The sequence below is a fragment of the Cynocephalus volans genome, chromosome 8 (genome assembly GCF_027409185.1).
Source record: "Cynocephalus volans isolate mCynVol1 chromosome 8, mCynVol1.pri, whole genome shotgun sequence".
NCBI lineage: Eukaryota > Metazoa > Chordata > Mammalia > Dermoptera > Cynocephalidae > Cynocephalus > Cynocephalus volans.
In genome coordinates, this window is record NC_084467.1 from 45,343,046 (window position 1) to 45,363,624 (window position 20,579).

Genomic DNA, 20,579 nt, shown 5'->3' on the forward strand with positions numbered 1-20,579 from the left:
CCTGGGCCCGGCCCCGCCTCCAGACCCGGCCCCGCCCCTCATGCCGGGTCCCGCGCACGCGCGCCGCCCCTGCCCAGCCTTCCCTTCGCCCCCGCCGGTCCCGCGGTCCCACGGCGCCAGGTCACCCCCAGCCCCTTCCCTCTTCCCACCCACGCTCTGTCCTATCCTCCCCGGCTTTGTGCCCGGGGTGCCGAGCCGCTTCCCCGTCAGCCGCGCCGCCGGAGGAGGGAGCCGCCACCGAGAAGCTGCCTCTCGCTGCCCCGGCCAGGGGTACAGGTAGGTGGCGGTCGCGGGCTGGGCCGCTCACGGAGCTCGGGGCTGCGTGTGTGGACGGGGGGGTGGAGTGGGGGAGGGGAAGACCGGAGGAACGGGGTGGGGGGTGGGCAGAGGGAGAAGTGGGAGAATGAGGATGTAGGGGTGTGGGAGATGGGTTTAAGGGTGGGGTCGGGGTGCCGGGGTAGGCTCTGGGGCGTGTGAGACTTGGGGTTCGGGGCCTGGGTGGGAGAAGGAGCTCGATTAGCTTGGGTGGACTCGGGGAGGGGCATGCGTGGGAACTGAGGGAGGGACGAAGGATTGCTGAACTGGGGAAGAGGGAAACGGAATGGGATTTGAGGGGTGCAAGGAGGAAAGGGGCTGGGATTGGTATAGGGGAAAGGGTGGAGTGTTGGGGGAGGGGAAGAAAGAAGTTGGAGCTGTGGATTGTGAAGTTGAGGATAGGGAGGCATAAAGGAAGGGAATTTTCAAGGTGAGGACAGAAGCCAAGGGAAGGGATGTAGAGATTGGGGTCCTAGGAGAGGGACGCCCTGGAATGGGAGGAAGGGAAGAATAGATGGTGAAGGAGAGAAGGGCCGGGAGGTGGATGGGTTTGGGGAAGGAGGGAGAGGCAGGTGGGATTGGGTCTGGGGGACAGGGAGCCACATTTCAGAAGGCAGGGAGTGATTGGAAGGGTATGAGGTTTGAGAGGTGGGGGCAGGGGCGCTGAGAGCAGAGGAAGGGAGGGGGGTTAGGATTTGGGGTGTGGAGATTGTATTTTGTGTGAGAAGCTCTAGAGTTGGAAAGATGTCAAGATGTGGGAGAGATTGGCGTGTTCTTGGGGGGAAGTAGGCAGCTGAGTGTGATGTGACCCTCTGGAGCTATGAGTGAGAAGGCAGGTAGGGAAGTGCAAGTTACTGGGAAAAAAGTAGTGAGGAGAGTTGAAAACTGAATAATGGCGGTGACCCACAGAACAATGAAGGTGGATTGTTAGTTGGTTATTGGTAGTTTAGAACTAGTTTCTGTTCAGGTTTTTATGTTAGAAAATTTAAGAATACTACATTTTCAAATAAACTGAGGGTGTCTGCAGCCTTGGGATGAAGGCCAAGGGTTGACAGATATTTTCCTGGTTTGTGAAAGTGGCTAATTTCTGCCCTGGCAGAGGGAATAAGTGAGGCCTCGTTGTAACTCTGTCCTGGCTCTGTTCCTGCCAACTCTTCCCTTGTTGTTTTTTAATCTTATCCACTGTTTTTTAATCTTCTCGCTGTCATACTCTAACCCCACCCCCAGCTCAACCCAGTGAGTACCAGAGGAATCAGACAGGTAGATGAGATTAATTTTTAACATTTAAAAAAAATCTTTAAGGCCAATGTCCCATTTTTATTCTTGAAAGACAGTATCGTGCAGTGCAAAGAGCTTGAGCTTTGGAGTAATATAGCCCTGAAATTGAATTCTAACTCTGCCGCTTAACTAGCTCTGTTCCTTAAGTAAGTTCATTCCATTTCTCTGAGCCTCTTCACATGTTATATGGCAATGCTGACCTCATAGGATTGTTGAGGATTATGTGAGATCATTTTATATAGTACCTAGTACAGTGCTTGGCAACTGTACTAATAAATGCTTAATAAATGGTAGCCATCACTCCTGGTATCATTAACATCATAGTCATTACTGTAACATTATTCTTAGGGTATATTGTTAACTTACTTACCTACTATAAAGTTAGGTGTTTTCTTCTCGTCAATTTAGATAGCCATAGAATCAGCTCACAATTTTAACCCTGTTACCCTTTCCCCTAACCTTTCCCTCAGTCCACCTGACTGGGAAGCATGACTCAGTCATGATTTTTTCTTGGTAAACTGCCTTTAAGGTCTAGAAAGCTGTCACAGTTAGTTATCGATTATTTTATCTTGCCATTTATTCAAGGAAATTGTAGAGAACTGAGGTTTTAATGTAGCAAGGCTATATTTCATTTGATGAAATGATATACTTCGTGGTAACTTTGGCTCACTTGTGGTGACCAAATACTAGAACATGCACTATCATGGTATTTTTCAATGATGATAAATGGTTTACAAAGAAGCCTCTCTATAGTGGACTGGGAGACTATCAGAATGCTCTATTATTCTGTTGATCTAATGTGTGATATAGTTACTACAGATCTACACTAGATATTATTCTTGCAGATACTGTTATTTTAATTTTCCAGTTTGTATGGGGGTTTTGTCATGGTATAGAATAGTCCTTGTCTCCTGAGGGAGCCCATTTATAATACAGTTCCTCAAATACCAGAACCAGAGGCCTTGGGCTTCTGGACAAATGATGTGGGTTTACTCTTAAGGAAATACTGGATTTTTTTCACCATTTAGAAAGAGAAAGAGCATATGATGAGTAATCTAAAGATAAAATATAGCCAGAACTGTGCCTTTTTAAAAAAATGATCCCTGGAAGCCAAAGCTGCCAGGAGTTGGGCAGCTTAGGTTAGCGTCCTTACTCTGGTCCCAAACTGCTTGTGCCACCTGCTGGATGGAATCAGACTTTTCTGATTTTCATCCAGAGTGGTCATCCATCTATCCATCCATTTGTCCATTTATTCCAAAGTTTGTGGAAGGCGCTATTGGGGGTGAGGGTAGGGGGCAAGGCAGATAGGCAGACCCAGTTTTATTGCTCAGGGAGCTCACAGTGTGCTGATTCATTATACTGTGTTATCTTACATAGAATTTGCCTTTCTGCTATTCAAATCCAGTTAGTCCTTCTTAAGTCTGTGATTAGTGTCTACTTTGTGATCAACAGGTAGAGTAGGACTCTGAATATCCAATCACAAGGATAAAGACCACAGGAGATCTGCTTTGACTCTTCATCAAGGTTAAGGTCTGTGAGGTTGAAGAGGCCAGATGCTTACCCCTTCTGGAAGAAGAGCTTAGTTATAAGGGAGGCGTCTCCTTAGCAGCAGGCACTGAAATGCTGGCAAGAGAAGGCTATGGGTTATAAGAGCTGGCACTGTGACAGGATTTTTTTTTTCCTGGTTTTTAGTTTAGTGGGTCCCCCCCCCCCCCCCCCCCCCCCGTAGTACCAGTAGCAGTATACTCCCATCATCTGCTTTGCTTCTACCACCTGCAGAAGGGTCTGGCGAGTGGGGGAGGAGCCTGCAGCTGTTGCCTGGAAGAAGAGCTGGCTCCTAGCAACAGTGTCAGCAGGCCCTGCAACTCAGAGCACTCAGTCTGTCCCTTTGAGATCTCACTCTTCCTCTCATTCAGTTCAGCAAATATCTGTTGAGGGCTTACTCAGTACTAGACACTATGTTGGGCTGGGAAAGAGAGATGAATCAAATAAGTGCCTTGTGTTCAAAGAGCTCACAGCTCTGGGTACATTAACATTTGAACAGACATAGTACACAGTGCTGAGTGCTATGTGGGAGACACTGGGTGCTCTGGGAAAACCAGACAGGCTTGTACTGGTGCAGGGGTTAGGGAAGGTTTCCCAGGAGAGTGATCATGGTTGAGCTGAGTGTTAATGATGAGTAGGAATTAGCTAGGTCAGGAAGACAGAGAAGGATGTTCCAACCAAAGGAAGCAGAATGGGCAAAGGCCAGTGGGACAAGAGGGAATGGCCAGTTTACCTGGGTAGTATGACATGGCCAGACAGTACGGCATAAGGAAATGAGCAGGAAAGGGTGAGGCTCTAGGGCTAGGCAGGGCCCACTTTTCTGATGTGCTTTTACACACATAATTATCCTCGGGAGAAACATGGATAGTACTGATTCCCACAAACAGGATCATTGTTTGATCTGCAGAGACTCAGCATTTTTGATCATTGACTTAATTGTTTGCTGACACTTGTAAGTGACTTCAGGGCCACATTGTGACCCTGCACTGATGTACAAGAAACTGAGTTGATTCACTCTATAAGTCAATCAGAGTCTTTTAGGGATTGGGCCTGTATTATATTAAATTTTACCTCTCTCCCTTTAAATTGTTGTAGAAATGATGATAAATACATTCATTTTATTTAATATAAAAATTTCTTATGTATTTTGAAATCTCACAATTAGTTAGGAAAAGAAGAAAGAAGTATTTACTCCAGTTAGTTCTTGGACACATTAATGTCACCTACTTGATTGCAGAAATACCCAACTGTGTTTTATTTTTTGCCTTAGCTTGAAAGGGCTAGAATAGCTTATATTTAGCTACTGTGATGGAGGTCTTTATTTGTAGATCTAAAAAATCCTGTTGCTTGTGGTCTATGTAAGAAACAAGTAAACTGTAATTCCAAAATATCACAGGGATTATAACACACCAGAGCACTGTGTTAGAGAATCTGGATGAATTAGACATGGTCCTTCCTCTCAAGGAGCTCAAAGCAGCGGAAGGCAGGCACCAAAACAAATCAATAGCGGAACAGTGAGCCAAGTGCAACAAAGAAGTGTGGAAGGTGCCAAGCTAGCAAGGGTATTATTTATTTCTGGTCTTTTTTCTGCGCGTAAACACGTTTTTAAAATTTTTTACAACTTTAATAGCTCTATAACATTCCATGGTCTGCATGTATCATAATTTATTTAATAACACCCCAATTATCAGACATTTAGGTTGTTTCCAGTTGTTTTGCTAATATAAACTGTGCTGCCATGTATTTACTTGTAGATAAATCTTTGCTGACATCTGTCATAACTTCCTCAGGGTGAATTTTAGAAATGAGATTTGAGCTGGGTTTTGAAAGATGAGGAGGAACTCACCAGATAGGTGAAAAAAGGAGTAACAGATGCAGCCTATGTTCCCAGATGAATGATGAGCTTTGCTTTCCCTACACCAGCCACGGGGCCTGCCTGATAGTCTCATAAAGCTTTGGGCACAGTAAGATGAAGTGACATGTTACAAATGGCATTTTAATTGGATTTGCTTCCCTGTACCTTGCTTTTACAGTTGCAAGCAAGGCAATGTCTTACTACCTCAACTCAGAAAACCACCTGGACCCTGGGCCCATCTATGTACGAGAAAATGGGCAGTTGCACATGGTCAATCTGGCTCTGGATGGCGTCAGGAGTAGCCTGCAGAAGCCAAGGCCTTTCAGACTGTTTCCCAAAGGCTTTTCTGTGGAGCTTTGCATGAACAGGGAAGATGATACTGCACAGAAAGAGAAGACTGATCATTTCATCTTCACATACACCCGGGAGGGGAATCTTCGGTACTCTGCCAAATCCCTCTTCAGCCTTGTCCTGGGCTTCATCTCCGACAATGTTGATCACATTGATTCCCTTATTGGCTTTCCTGAGCAGATTGCTGAAAAGTTGTTCTCTGCTGCTGAAGCCAGACAGAAATTCACAGAGCCAGGTGCAGGGCTGAGGGCTTTACAGAAATTCACTGAGGCCTATGGAAGTCTGGTGCTTTGCTCCCTGTGTTTGCGAAACAGGTGGGTGTTCTGATTAGGATATTCAGTATTTTATTGAGTATGTTAATTCTGTCAAGCTCTGGGGCATGGTGGGCTTGGAGGCTTCCCCTATCAAATAGCACTTCCATTTAGAACTTTCAAGTACAAAGTGGTGGGCCATTGTAAGAAAAATCATTGTCTTTCTTCTACCTCCTCACTTCCCAGACAATACTTAGCTTTATTTTGAAAACGTTTTACAAGAATTAGTTGATTGCCACAGCTCCTCCAGTAGGTAGAAAATGCTCTTCTACCAATTTTTCTAGTAAGAGAAAATAGAAAAGACAAGATGTGATCTGCCAAATATCTCTTGGTGTGCTCTTGGGGATGTGAAGATGAGTACTGAAAGTTCTCGGCCCTGTTTCAGTTTTCAGACCATTAGATATTGACCATTAGATAAAAAGTAACCTTAAAAGAATGAGTGATTAAAATTTCAAATATCCTAAAATTTGGAAATTCTCAGATGTAGTTTCAGCACCATGGTCTGTCTTCTAACAAAGCAGAGGTTTTCTCCTGTGATTTGCCTTTGCTTATATACTTTCATTTATTCATTTAAAAGTTTTTTTGTGTCATTGTGTAAAAACACTCTCAAAACATCTATTAATTTTTAAAAACTTAAAAAAATAATAAAAATGTACATGGCAGCCAATTCAGACACAGAAGGGTATAAAGTGAAACACTAGCCTCTCTCCCATCTCATCTCCCGTTTCCTTACTCCAGAGGCCAACAACTTATCAATTTCTTCTATATCATCCCAGAGATATTCTGTACATACGCATGCTTATATAGCTTTCCCATTTGTTATAAAAATGGTAGCACACTGCACAGACTGTTGTGCACCTTACTTTCTTTACATAATTGAAAGTCACCAGTACTTCAAAAAATTTTAAATAGCACGATAGATACTACTGATAAACGTTTTGTATTAGAAACTGAAAGACAGCTACTGTTAAGATGCACAATCAATATGACTATTAAAATGAGCTAAACAAAGAAGTGTATAATACAAAAGTTCGTGGAAAATGGAATTAGAAGATACTGCGGATCTATCTGTGAAACGTTTGAAGTACTCCCGTAAAAGAAGAGAAAGTCGTACCAGAAAACATAAGTTAAGCTCACAGGCTTAAGAAAATATGAAGTAATTTTTATTTACTCAGCTCATTGAATTAATGGTTTCAGCCGCAGGCCAGATATTGTACTTTAAAAAGAAAAGACATAAACATATGCAGAAAAGAATAGAACCTTGGACTCATGGATTGAGCAGGCACCTTATGAAAGCTCTGGCTCTGGGCTGTGGTCTCAGTCATGGCTGGGCTTGGGGCTGCTGCCAGTGGAAAGGAAAAAAATTACCTTACCTAATGAAAAAGTCAAGCAATATTTCATTGTAGCTCACACGTTTAAAATACATTTTACTCTTTGTGGCTGGCCGGTTAGTTCAGTTGGTTAGAGTGTGGTGCTGATAATACCAAGGTCTGGGTTCAATCCCCATACTGGTCGGCTGCCCCCCCCCAAAAAAAAGATAGAATACATTTCACTCGTTCATTTTTTTATTCCATGTTATTTATGTTCATTGTAGAAAAATTAGAACATTGAAAAAGAGAATTATGGTGAATACCTTGTTTTAAAATTATTTTATAAAATAATACATACTATTTGGGAAATATATAAAACTGTAATATTTAAAAAATTCATAATCCCACCATTCTAACCTTTTTAAAATATATATATATATATATATATTTATATGTTTCGGAATATATTTCTTCAACAACTTGTATTCTATTTTTTCCCCCACCTACCCATATCACTTAAGTATTTCCCATGCTATTGAAAATGCTGTTTATCCAATTGTGATGTCTGTATACTGTTCCAGTGGTCAGATTGGTCAGATTGTGATGAGAATAGCACTTTCGTTAACGTTGGATGAACACATAAATTAGTGTGGCATTTCTGGAAAGCAATTTAGCAATATGTATCAAGAGTCTTAAACATTTATTTGACCCATTAATTCCACTTACTAAGAATCTATTCTAATCTCTAATGTAATAATCAGAGATGGGAACAAATATTTTTACATAAGGACGTTTGCTGTAGTACAGTTTGTACTAGCGAAAATCTGAAAACTATATGGTACATTCATATGATGAAATGTCATATAACTATTAAGATAATAGTTTATGATTATTTAAAATGATATAAAATGTTCATTACATAATAAATGGAAAAAAGAATGACATACACTGTATGATCCTAATTTTGTTTTTAAAAAGTAGATATTTTTTATATGTGTATTGCATGTATAGGAAGAAAAAAACCCACCAAAATGTAGTCTAGATGATGGGATTGAAATTGGTTTTATTTTCTTATTTTCTTAATTTTTTCACCAATGAGCATGTATTACATTTGTGTCGCCCGCACTGTGCTCAGCCAGTGAGCACACCAGCCATCCCTGTATAGGATCCGAACCCGCGGCAGGAGCGCCGCTGCATTCCCAGCGCCGCACTCTCCCGAGTGAGCCACGGGGTTGGCCCTCATGTATTACATTTGTAATCAGAAAATCTAAGATACATTTTCAGCATAATCTTTTGGCACATATTTTATTGCAACAATTCTAAACTTTACTGTCTCATTCAGATATAGTAAGACTTTCTATTGTGATCTAAAACCTCTCCTCTCTGGGAGAGAGGGCTGAAGCTACAGGAGCAGAGGTTTTACCAGCACAAAAAGGTTTAGTCAAAGGGAATGAGCTTGAGAAAATAATTTAAAATAAGATAATTGGGTAGGTGCAGGCACTTGCTGTCTTGGGGTTAGGTCACACAGCTGCCTGCCAGAAGGAGAAGCCAGTTTCTTTGTAACTGTGTTGCAACCCTACAAAAACTCTCTTCTCGGCTGGCTGGTTAGCTCAGTTGGTTAGAATGTGATGAATGTGATGTTATAACACCAGAGTCAAGGGTTAAGGGTTCAGATCTCTTCCAGCCAGCCACTAAAAACAAAACCAAAAAAAAACCTCCCTCCTCCCTCGTATTGAAACCCCAGTGATTTTTAATCCCACTGGTAGTCATGGGGAGGAAAGTATGTTTTCTTTAAGTTATTGAAGTAATAATAATAGCTACCACTTAATGAGAGTCTGTGAGATAACCATGTACATTTTAAATAGTCTTTCTGTTTTTCTTAATAATCCTGAAAAGTAGTAGTCTTCACCCTCTTTTTGTAGCTGGAGAAATTGAGGCTCAGAAAGATTAACTTTCTTGCAGTCACACAAGTAATTAGTGCTGTTAGAATCCAAACTCAGGTATGTCTGTCTGGAACTAAGATATGTCTCTGCTTTTTCTCTTGTTTCTCCACTATACTGTTCTGAATCCTTTAAGGGACAAATTGGAAGACTAGTTGCAAGCAAGAACCAAGAGCTTTGATTATGACCTAGATTAGCATCTACTAACCTCTGTGGCCTAGCATATTGGTTCCTCAGTCTTGAGTTTTGTAAAGTTTCTTAATCACATTACACAGTGTTATGTCCTTTGCAGATAACCCTTGTTTCAGAATTACTAAAAATCTTTTGGTTAATTGATCAAAGGATATGTGTGTTCCTTTCTCTGATTGCCAGTAATCCCCCAAATCCCCATTAACACACTTCAGCTTAGTGATTGGAAGGTAGAAAACACCAGCTTTATTTACAGTGCAATTAAAATATGTCTGAGTAAATAAGGCTCGTTTGTGTATCCAGCTGAGCTCGGTCTCCAGGCAGCTTAGTTTGCACATTTTAAAGTGGGTATCATGCCTCAAGCCATCTGTACCTAGCAGTCAGGCCAATGTCAGTCAGTTTGAGTACGTCTTATTTTGGTTGAAAGTAGAAAGAAAAGCAATCTAACTCTTCCCATCTTGCTTTCTGATTATTCCATCATGTTTTTGGCAATTAAGATCCTGCTAACAGAAGAGAGATGTGAACTCTTTTAAGTATAACCCCACTGATCCTAACACACCATCTTGCTGTGGAAACTTTTAGACATTCAAGAGGAAAGTGGATGAGAAAGGCATGCTCTTGCCCCAAGTCAGTTTCCCTACTCCCTTAGGATCCTCTCCTCTGTTTCCTGTCACACCTAATCTCTTTCATTTTTTCTCACTGGCCTCATCTGAAATAGATAAACAACTAGAAAGCAGGGCAGAGGCCCCATTCTGAGGTGTGGAATGCCATTTTTTCTCCTTTTCCTCTCCAGAAGCTTCCCTGATGCTTCCTGATAACAATTTGGCGGGGTGCTCCAATGTAATTAAGTTGCTCGTGTTCATGGTTTGTCTTAATAAGCGTATAGGTTAGAGTGAGTCCTTGTGGCAATCACGCTGCACCTGTCTTTGGAGTAAAGTTAGCGAAATAACAGGCACAGTGGAGTGGACAGGTACTCAAACTTGTGTTTGAATAGAAAGAATAAAATGTGATCTGCCAAATATTTCTTGGTATGTGTTTGGGGATGTGCAGATTAGAGCTCAGAGTTCTTCGTGTTGTTAATAGTTTTCAAATCACTAGATAGATCATTAGATAAAAAGCAGCTTTAAAAGAATGAATAATTAAAATTTTGAGTATCCTAAAATTTGGAAATTCTCAGATAAGGTCCCAACATCAACACCAAGGAATGTCTGTCTAATGACAAAGCACATGTTTTCTCTTGTGACCTGCCTTTGCTGATATACTTTTATTTATTTATTCAAAAAAAAATTTTTTTTTTAAAGGATGACCGGTAAGGGGATCTTAACCCTTGACTTGGTGTTGTCAGCACCACACTCTCCCAAGTGAGCCAACCAGCCATCCCTATATAGGATCCGAATCAGTGGCATTGGTGTTATCAGCACCACACTCTCCTGAGTGAGCCACGGGCCGACCCAATTTTATTCCACCATTGTGTAAAAAAGACTTTCAAGGCATTTACTAATTAAGAAATTCAACGTGTGCCCAGATAGTAATCAGTGAAGCCTGCTTATTATATAGTACTGTGTCCTTATGGGACAATGGGACGTTGACTGTGTCACAAAGCCACAAATGATAATGTTTTAAAAAGAAAAGAAAAGTTGTTGATTGCTTTCCATGCTCCACAGATATCTGGTGATTTCAGAAAAACTTGAGGAGATTAAGTCTTTCCGAGAGCTGACCTGCCTGGATCTTTCCTGTTGCAAGCTTGGAGATGAGCACGAACTTCTAGAACATCTTACCAACGAGGCCCTGTCTAGGTAATGACCTGCCACCACTTGTAGATGAATTGTTTCATTACTTTTTTAAAGACTGATTCAACAGGTTATCTTGAGAAATGCTGATTACTTCTCATTCCAGTGTTTATTTGCTAATTTTTTTTTTTCTAGAACATTTTCAAACTCCATTTACTTATTACAAGCAATATAGATTGGACAACCCTTAGGAAAGTCAGTCAGTTAGTTCACTTAGTTCTTTTTCCTAAATAATCTTTTTTTTTTTTTTTTTTTTTTTTTTTGTCTTTTTCGTGACCGGTACTCAGCCAGTGAGTGCACCGGCCATTCCCATATAGGATCCGAACCCGCGGTGGGAGCGTCACCGCGCTCCCAGCGCCGCACTCTCCCGAGTGCACCACGGGCTCGGCCCTTTCCTAAATAATCTTTATTTCAATATGTAATACTTGAACTACCTGGATTGAAAAATGATTTTGCCCTTTATTTGTTCAGTCCTAGTTTGTTCTAGCAAGAGATGAGAAGTTATTCCATTTCCCACAATCATTGTTGTTTGCTATTTTAATTATCAGTAAAATATAAATTATAAAGCAACTAAACTATTAAAAACAGCCAAATCCTTTTCAAGAACGATGATTTAAAGAAATGGCCCAGTTCACACCATTTACAAATAGTCCAGCTCATCTCTGGTTTCTCAGTCTGGCCAGCAGAGAGGAGGCCAGATGGATTCCTTTGTGGTTTCATAAACATCCAGAAGGATAATAGCATTACAAACCTGGGTCTAATCTGCTACCTGGGGCCTGCTTCTGACAGCAACACCTACATACTGCCCAGTACAAAGGTATTTTTGTGTGAGGTTTGTTAGTACTGAGACTCAGATTTCGTATGTGAAGGACAGTGGAGCATATTAATACACCAGTTTCAGTTTAGCTAGACGGATTGGGTTATCGGTATACCTTATAAACCCAATCTGAAAATCTAGATGTGTAAAGCTGGTTAAAATTAAAGGATTATTTGCTTTGCAAAATGAATTCTCGTAGGAGTTCTTTAGCAGACCTTCCTGACATATTTAGAACATTTTTCATTTTCACACAGTTTGTCAGAAATTCAGCTTTTGTGTTAGTTAAACTAGGTATATTTATCCCCTTAATGGCAGTCCCTGTTTACCTCATTGGACTATATACCTTTAGTGCCCTCTACCATCTGAGATTAGTACTACATGACACTTTGATCCCTAAATTAACCCTCACTTGGTAACTGAAATAGCACCAAAAGATCTTTAACTCTGTTAAATGTGTTGAGTATAAAATAGCAGGGGATAGAAGATATCATATTTTTTAACAAAAATTTTCAAGTAATGTTCTCATACTTACACTTTCTCAAACTCTCTTTGAGTAATTTATTTATGGACTTTGTTTCCCTAGTGTAACTCAACTTCACCTGAAGGATAACTGTTTATCTGATGCTGGAGTGCGGAAAATGACAGCACCAGTTCGAGTGATGAAAAGAGGACTTGAAAATCTAACATTACTAGACTTATCTTGTAAGTTTTATTAAAAATCATAGATTATTAATGATGGAAGAATGGCCTTAAAGATCATCTGGTTTTTCCCCTTCATTTTAGAGGTGATAAAGGAAAGGTGACTTTCCTAGATGCCACAGCAAATTAATGTCAGAGCAGGACAAAGCCAGAGGCTCTTTACTCCTGGCCAAGAGCCTTTTCCGGCATACTGCCACCTCTTTAGGGTAGGAAACATCCTTGCAGATTCACCCACACCACTCACGATGTACAGACAGGGTGCCTTGCATCATGTTCATACCATGCACAAAGGACATCTGGCTCACCTTTACCTTCTTCAAGACTCTGATCCATGGTGTCTGTCAGCTAGGTCCTTTTTATAAATATTTGCCTGATGAAAAGCTGGAAGAATCCATAATTGAACTAACTTACTCAGGATTAACCAGCTATTGACTCCAGTGGTTGAAAGTTGACAGAGATCATTTATAATTTAACTGAGCATCCATTGAATATATGACAGGATGATATGGTGCCAAAAGAATAGCGAGAGTAGGGGTTTGAGGTTGGAGGATCCTCCTTGTTCTGCTACTTGTACTGGCAGCTATATGTACCCTTGGGCAAGCCTCTCTGAGCCTTGGGTTTGGCCTCTGTGAAATGAGGATGTTAATGCCTACCTCCCAGAGAAGTATATTCATTGAGCAAATACATTTTTTGAGCATCTACGATGTGCCAGGCATTGTATTTATGGCCTTGAGGACTCAGTGCTAAATGCAGTACTTTCTGATGTAGAAGGCAATATATAAGAAAGGATTCTGAAAAAAATGCAAGTTAGTGAGAGTAGTGATAGTCTCTGTGTATAAGTACCCTTGGAAATCTTTTTAAAATAAACAAATGCTTTTAAATTTGAGGTGAAATGGCTGTGATTAAAGTATGATGAACCTTTTTTTTTTTTTTTTAAGATGACTGGTAAGGGGATCTTAACCCTTGACTTGGTGTTGTCAGCACCACGCTCTCCCAAGTGAGCTAACCAGCCATCCCTATATAGGGATCCGAACCCATGGCCTTGGTGTTATCAGCACCACACTCTACCGAGTGAGCCATGGGTCGACCCTATGATGAACCATTTTAATGCATGTTTATATATGCTGTTTTTATATGGTTCCAAATTAAACCCTTTGGGATAACTACTTGGTTCATTTATTTTTCTGCTAACCCTCAACTCCTAGAAAACTAGAGCAATAAAGGATCTTAAGGATCATCTAGTGTGGCTCCTTCATATTACAAATAGGAAAGATAAGACACCTATATTTAATTTACTCTGAAAGTTTGCTCACTCAATATTTTATTTTTTTCTGAGCTTATAGTTGGCATTTCAGCAACTGTTATATTATAACAGAATGCAACCTTGTTTTTGACATCTAGGTAACCCTGAGATCACAGATGCAGGAATTGGATACCTCCTTTCTTTTAGAAAACTAAACTGCTTAGACATCTCTGGGACGGGACTCAAGGTAAGACTTCTGGTTCCTTCTCTCATTTTCCCAGACTCATAATTTGATATTTTGCTTTTGCAAATTGGTGTTTAGAAAGGGCTGGTATTTATGATGATCTTGATTTGCTACTGAAAACAAGAAAGAATTGACCAAGTGTATTCGCATTTCTGGTCTGTCTCTCCCTCACTAGGACATCAAAGCCATCAAGCAGAAGCTCCAGACACACATAGGCCTTGTTCACTCCAAAGTGCCTTTGAAGGAATTTGATCATAGTAACTGCAAGACAGAGGGCTGGGCTGACCAGGTACTCCAGATTTTTCTCCCCTACAGTTAATACAGCTTTTCATTTTAATTCCAGGTGTCTTATCCAACACATTGAAAAAACATTAATCCTCTTGGTATTCTTTGGCTGAATTGTCATCTTCATGTCAAGTCCAAGACACTGATGGGCTGTAACCAACCATCTACATGAGGATTTAGCATTGTATGTCATATCTTATATCTCATGCTCTGGTCACTACACTGTGCCTCATCTTTACTGGACCTGGGAGAAGATGGCATCTTACAAATGACTCAGAAAACAAGTGAACTCTGGCTTCCTTTACAAAAAAGAAATCTAAGCCAATTTCAGAAGGAGAGATTCTCTTAGCAGTGTGTATTTCCTGGAGAGAGTAAGCTCTGGTATCACACTGATAAGGCTTCAAATCCAACTCTTCCCTTCTTTTGGGAAAATTTCTTATCTCCCAGAGCCTTAGTGAGGAAGTGTCTTTTTTGTCTTGTCAGTGAGAGAACCTTACTTTCTCTCTCTCTCTTTTTTTAAAAATTTTGTAAAGTTTATTTGAAGCCAAATTTGAGGACCAACCGAGGAAACACACCATCCGACAGAGTCAAAGAAGTGCTCCCGGGGCCGGCCTGTGGCTCACTCGGGAGAGTGCGGTGCTGATAACACCAAGGCCGTGGGTTCGGATCCCATATAGGGATGGCCGGTTGGCTCACTGGGTGAGCGTGGTGCTGACAACACGAAGTCAAGGGTTAAGATCCCCTTACCGGTCATCTTTTAAAAAAAAAAAAAAAAAAGAAGTGCTCCCTACTTTGACTCTCTCTTGTTTTCTTGATAGGCTTTCTCACCTTAGTAAAGGACAGATTTAAATTAGAAGTGAGAAAGTAACCAAGAAGGACAGGGCGAGTAGCTGCCACCTTGCCTGTGACTCGTGCCTTTCTCCTTCAGACACTTTTAACAAATGTTTCTTGATGGAGGCCTAGAGGACCCACCACACTGTTTTATTCTGGATCCCTCCTTGGCTCCAAGCCATAATGCACGATGGTAGACCTACCAGCTGCCTAATTGTAGCATCACTTCCTCATAGTTAAGCAAGAAGGGAGACCGATGAGTCAGTGTTTCAGAAGCACTTTGAGCTTGGTCCAGAACAGGCATGATGAAATAATTAGCACAGTGCTTTGCCAGACAAAGTTTGTAGCACTGGATGAATCCTAGATACGTCCAGTGGACTTGGGGCAGGTGTTGGATGCTCATGCAAAGGCTTGATGCAGTTTGGTAGCAGGTGACATGATGGAAAGAGCTTAGGCTGTGGGGTCAGAGACACCTGGGTTTGGGATCCTGGCTCAACAACCCAATAGCTGTACAACCTAAGGCAACTTGAGTCTCTGTTTCTTTATCCGTAAAATATGGAAACTAGGACCTCTCTTGCAGGGCTTGGGTAAGGATCAAGTAAAACACCTTGCAGCCTGTCCTGAAAGTAAGTTGATTGGGCCAGTGCACCTTCCTGCCATCCAGCCTCAGCTGGGCTGTAGGGCTTGTCAGCAGTGCTTTACCTATCTCTTGTTGATCCCTCACTGAACCTGTATTCAGGCTGACCCCATTCCCCTAGTGCCCTCATTCTCAGCAGATGACACAAAAGAATGAGGCCATATAAAGGGTCCACTTACTTCCTTATTGCCATCTCAAAATTTCTCCTTTTCTTCAACCATATTCCACCTCCCTCCCATCAAAGGGAAACAGGTATGCACTTTATTCCATTGACAAGCTCTTTACTTATTTTTTTTCTTTTTTTCAGTTCTATTCGCTAAGATCTCCAGCTTCCTCTGCGGTATTTACTGATAATTATTTCCACCTACTGCTTGCCACCACATCTTCGATGTCACCCTCTGCTGGCTATTTTCTTTCTGTGTACAAATTTAAACTGTCTTTATTCTAACATGTTCTTCATCCCACAGTGTATCTATACATTGTTCCCTTTTCTTACCTCTTTCACCTCCTCCCTGCCTACTCAGTTCCTAATCCCTTGGAATCTCACTCCGGCCCCCACTGCACCACTGAAAGTGCTCTCTTGAAGGCAGCAGCTGATCTCATTCTTCACCTTCTTCTTCGGCTTTTCCGCAGCAGTTGACGTAAACATGCACGCATTATGGTTTTTCTCTCTTGGCCTCTCTTCTGGCTTACCCCTAACTTTCTCAGTTCTCCCTCTCTCCATAGCGGATTCCTCCTTCCTCCTTTCCTCTTCTCTTACACCTCCACTCACTCCCCCAGCGATCTTCACTGTGCTCAGGGCTTTAACTGTCCCTGCGAGGATGACTCTACTTCTCTCAGATGTTGGACCTATTCCCAAATATTGCCCATAAATCTTCACCTGGCACCTCAAATTCAGCTTTTCCAGAATCAATCTCTTTTTCTTCTTCCCCATCCCTAAACAGCTCACCTTATTGACTTTCCTATTTTTGTTAGTGGAAATGTGATTTTCCCTATTTCCAACTGAGTCAACAAGTTCACTTAAACCATTTTGGCATTTTCTTAGATCTGCTTCCATTTTCCATAACTAGTAAAGTATCATAGAAGCGATGACAATTCATATTCAGGTGCTGTCTGTGTCCTAAACCTTTCATCTGTGTTATCTCATTTAATCTTTACAATAGCCATATGGAGTACATATACTGTTATTAATCCCTATTTTACAGATGCAGAAATTAAGACTCAGAAATTAAATCACTTGCCCAGGGTCCCCGTCTAGTAAGTGGTAGAGCTAACCCTGGAACTGTATTCTTAAACTCTGTGTTGTGCTGCTTGAGTCCTGAAAATATTCTTCTTGACTTTCTTTATGATCATTTCATTGCATCCCATAATGAAGAATATTAAATTTAAAGTTCTTGGTACTCATGGTATATTGAAATGATTATTTACTTTATTTTGTTTATGTATAGTTTATATGCAACCAAATCTCTAAAAGAATTTGTAGTGGCTTATAATAAAAATACACTTGTAACAGTTAAAAAATGGAACCTGATCATGAAGTGTTGTGAGAATATGGAAACATGGGCATTTTACATAGATACAAAAATTCAAGTTGGTATATTTTAAGGCATGATGGCGGGTCTAGGAATGTGTAAAAATATTATGACTAAGTTTTTAAATTTCAGTATTTGGTTTAATAAAATACAGTTTACGTCTAGCTGAAAATAAAGATGAAAACAGGGAGTCAGCTGTATAGATTTTCCTGAGTTGTACATTTACATGTATTTTTTTTTCTTTCTTTTATTTTTTTTTAAATCCTATATAAAGGGGATCCGAACCCGTAGTCTTGGTGTTATCAGCACCACACTCTCCTGGGTGAGCCACAGGCCAGCCCTCCGTTACATGTATTTAACATGTTTTTATTCTGACTCAATTTCTGCATTAGAACAGAAAATCCAGACTTGACTTGGTTCTTATTCTTATCACCAGTCATCTGAAGTAAAATTTACCACAGGGGTTTGTGATTATGGAAAGAGAGAAAGGGGGAAGAAGGTCTTGAGATTAAAAGCTTGAGATTTTGTTCTTTGGTTCAAACCTTTTCAAATATGTTTTAGATTGTTCTACAGTGGGAGCGTGTGACTGCAGAAGCGGTGAAGCCACGAGAAACCTCAGAGCCTCGAACAGCAGCTCAGCACTTCTGTGAGAAATTCCTTTTTATTTGGAGTCTATTGCCCTTAGGTTATTTGCACCCTTAAAGCAGTTAGCCTGTCTTCTCTCAGTGGGAAAATAAGTATTGACTTATTTATGATCGCCATGACTTGTATTCTTTCAACATAGCGTACAGAGTAAATTCACACTTAGCTTTGAGCAACAGCACAAGGAAAATAGCTTTTTAAATTATTTGAGCTTGGTCCAGAACATGCATGATGAAATCATTACCACAGTGCTTTGCCAAAAAAGATTTGTGGTGGCACAAAAGTAGAGTACAGAAGATTAAAAAGGAATTAGGTGTAGCTAAAAGGTAGAGGCAACTCAAGTGTCCATCAGCAGATGAATGAATAAGTAAAATGTAGTATTTACATACAATGGAATATTATTCTATCTTAAAAAGTAAGGAAATCTTGACACATGCTACAACATGAATGAATCTTGCAGATATTATGATAAGTAAAATAAACCAGTCACAAAAGGGGGCAAATATTGTATGATTGCTCTTGTCTGAGGTTCCTAGAGTAGTCAGATTCATAGAAAAAGTAGAATAGTGGTTGTCAGGGACTGGTGGGAAGGAGAATAGAATCTTATTGTTTAATGGGTACAGAGTTTCAGTTTTGCAAGATAAAAAGAATTCTGGAGATGGCTGGTGGTGATGATTGCCCAACAGTGTGAATATATGTAATACTGCTGGACAATACACTAAAAAATGGTTAAAATGGGAAATTTTATGCTATGTATATTTTACCATAACTTAAAAAAAAAGGATTAAATGATGAAGTCGAAGTGAAAGAACATAAAGGTAGCAAAGTAAGAATCCAGAGCATATCAAAAATACGTAGAATAAGGTGGTATCATTTACTAGAGTTGTGCCACAAATTTGGCTCTTGGAGTCAAGTCTAGATTTTGAATAATAACAACCAACATTTTTTGAGCTTTTTGTATGTGCCAAGCATTTCACTAAGCTCTTTATATACATTATTCCATTTTTCTTCATATCACCCTTATGAAATAGGTTTTATATCTCTATAAAAATATGAAAACTGAATCTCAGACAAGTCACTTGCCCAAGACCACTTATCTAGGAAGAGGCAGATCTGGGGTTTGTATCCAAATCTGTCAGACTCCAGTAGGAGTCCATGACTTCAACCTGTGCCAGTACACATGCCACTGCTACTTTATAGGGCATTCAAAACAAAATGATATTAATCCAAACATCACCCTGTTTGGGCCTTTGTTGTTTTCCTTGGATCGTTTTTCTAGATATGCAGGCATTAGCATGCCAGCGTAGTTCACTCATCGTTCCCTTCTGTCACTCTTACAGATGGGCAGCGGTCTCGAACAGAAGTCCCATTGAAGTATCCCCTGGCAGACAGCCACATGAACTCTTCTGAGAAACTCCAGTTCTATAAAGAGAAAGCCCCAGACTGCCATGGGCCATTATTGAAATGTGAAACAGTCTCAAGCCAGGAGTCAAAGAAGAGCAAGAAGAGAGCTTTTGAGGAGTCAGAGAAGGAACAGAATAACTCTTCACAGTCATCAAAGCAGAAATATGTATGTCTTGCTGTGGAAGACTGGGACTTGTTAAATTCCTATTGATTGGCAGATATAAGTTGACCTTTTTTCCCCAAACTCTAATGTATGAGGAAAGGGGACCAGTGATGATTTACTTTTTGTTTGAATTTACCTATGGTATTAGCATAGCAAGCAGATATTTCTACTTTTGTGGTGGGGGAGGGGAATGCTATGGAAGTATGTAATAATTTCTAATGTATATTTTCAATACATAGTAATTTTTTCAAATAAACGTTTTTGCTGTCCTTACATTCTGCTTGTGGATTATAGACTGGAGCCACAGGAGATAACACTGTGGTTTGAGATAGAAGGCCATGTGAACTAACAAGGCAGTTTAGTATGATTTGTTACTAAAGCTTGGCCCAGCTGATAGAATATATTTATATGAGTATAGGTACCATTAATTGGATAACCCCTCTGTGCTATTCCCTGTCCTCACAACAACCATGGAAGGTAGGTACTAGCCCCAATTTAGAATTAAGAAAAATCACTTAGCCTCAAGTTAAATGACTTGTTCAAGGTCTCAGAGTTTATAAGTGACAGAGCCAGAATTTATATTCCTTTCTGTTCAATTCCAAAGCCTATTCTGTTGCATTGCCTTCTTAAATAGTTACCATTTATTAAAATCCCAACTATTAAGTCTATTAAATAAATCATGAAGAATATTCACAGTCGTGGTGCACATAACTGAGACCAATGACTCACCTGAGAAAGAGGCAGAGTTTGTCTTCCTTTAAACAAACTTTTTTTGGAAAGGGTCATATAGTAAATATTTTAGGCTTTGCAGGCGATAAGGTTTCTGTTGGAACTACTTAGCTCTGCCCTTGTAGCACAAAAGAAGCCTTACCTAATGTATAAATGAGTATGGCTGAATTCCAGTAAAATTTTATTTACAAAAACAGATGACTAACTGTATTTGGCCTGTGGGCCAAAATTGCTGACATCTGCCTAAGACCAGTGTTTCTCAAGCTTTATTGTGTGTACAAATCACCTGGGGATCTTGTTAAAATGCAGATTCTGATGCAGTAGGTCCCAAATAGGGCTTAAGAGTCAGCTTTCTAACAAGTTTCCAGAGGGTACAAATGCTTCTAATTGATGGGCCACACTTTGAGTAGCAAGGCTCTAGACCTTCACTGTCCAATACAATAGCCCCTGGCTTATTATGGCTATTGAA

At 40.5% G+C, this 20,579-nt stretch overlaps 1 protein-coding gene across 2 annotated transcripts; it reads left to right on the forward strand.

The window, feature by feature from the left end:
* Positions 1-40: 40 nt before the first annotated feature.
* On the forward strand, positions 41-19,656 carry LRRC42 (leucine rich repeat containing 42). 2 transcript variants are annotated; one of them, XM_063105990.1, is made up of 8 exons: positions 41-276; positions 5,172-5,658; positions 10,759-10,890; positions 12,285-12,403; positions 13,802-13,890; positions 14,063-14,176; positions 17,734-17,818; positions 19,155-19,656. In XM_063105990.1, exons 2-8 carry the CDS (start codon positions 5,186-5,188, stop codon positions 19,427-19,429), a joined length of 1,287 nt encoding a protein of 428 aa, XP_062962060.1. In that variant the 5' UTR covers positions 41-276; positions 5,172-5,185; the 3' UTR covers positions 19,430-19,656. The 2 variants fall into 2 exon arrangements, with proteins under 2 accessions (XP_062962060.1, XP_062962061.1); XM_063105991.1 differs by lacking the exon at positions 41-276 and adding an exon at positions 4,634-4,700.
* The last annotated feature ends 923 nt before the right edge of the window (positions 19,657-20,579 follow it).

Bases quoted from the DNA above. Each gene is read 5' to 3' on its own strand.
- LRRC42 (XM_063105990.1), top strand. From the start codon at position 5,186: ATGTCTTACTACCTCAACTCAGAAAACCACCTGGACCCTGGGCCCATC. The intron at 10,891-12,284 runs GTAATGACCTGC...TTGTTTCCCTAG, and splicing joins ACCAACGAGGCCCTGTCTAG to TGTAACTCAACTTCACCTGA. The intron at 17,819-19,154 runs GTGAGAAATTCC...TCACTCTTACAG, and splicing joins AACAGCAGCTCAGCACTTCT to ATGGGCAGCGGTCTCGAACA.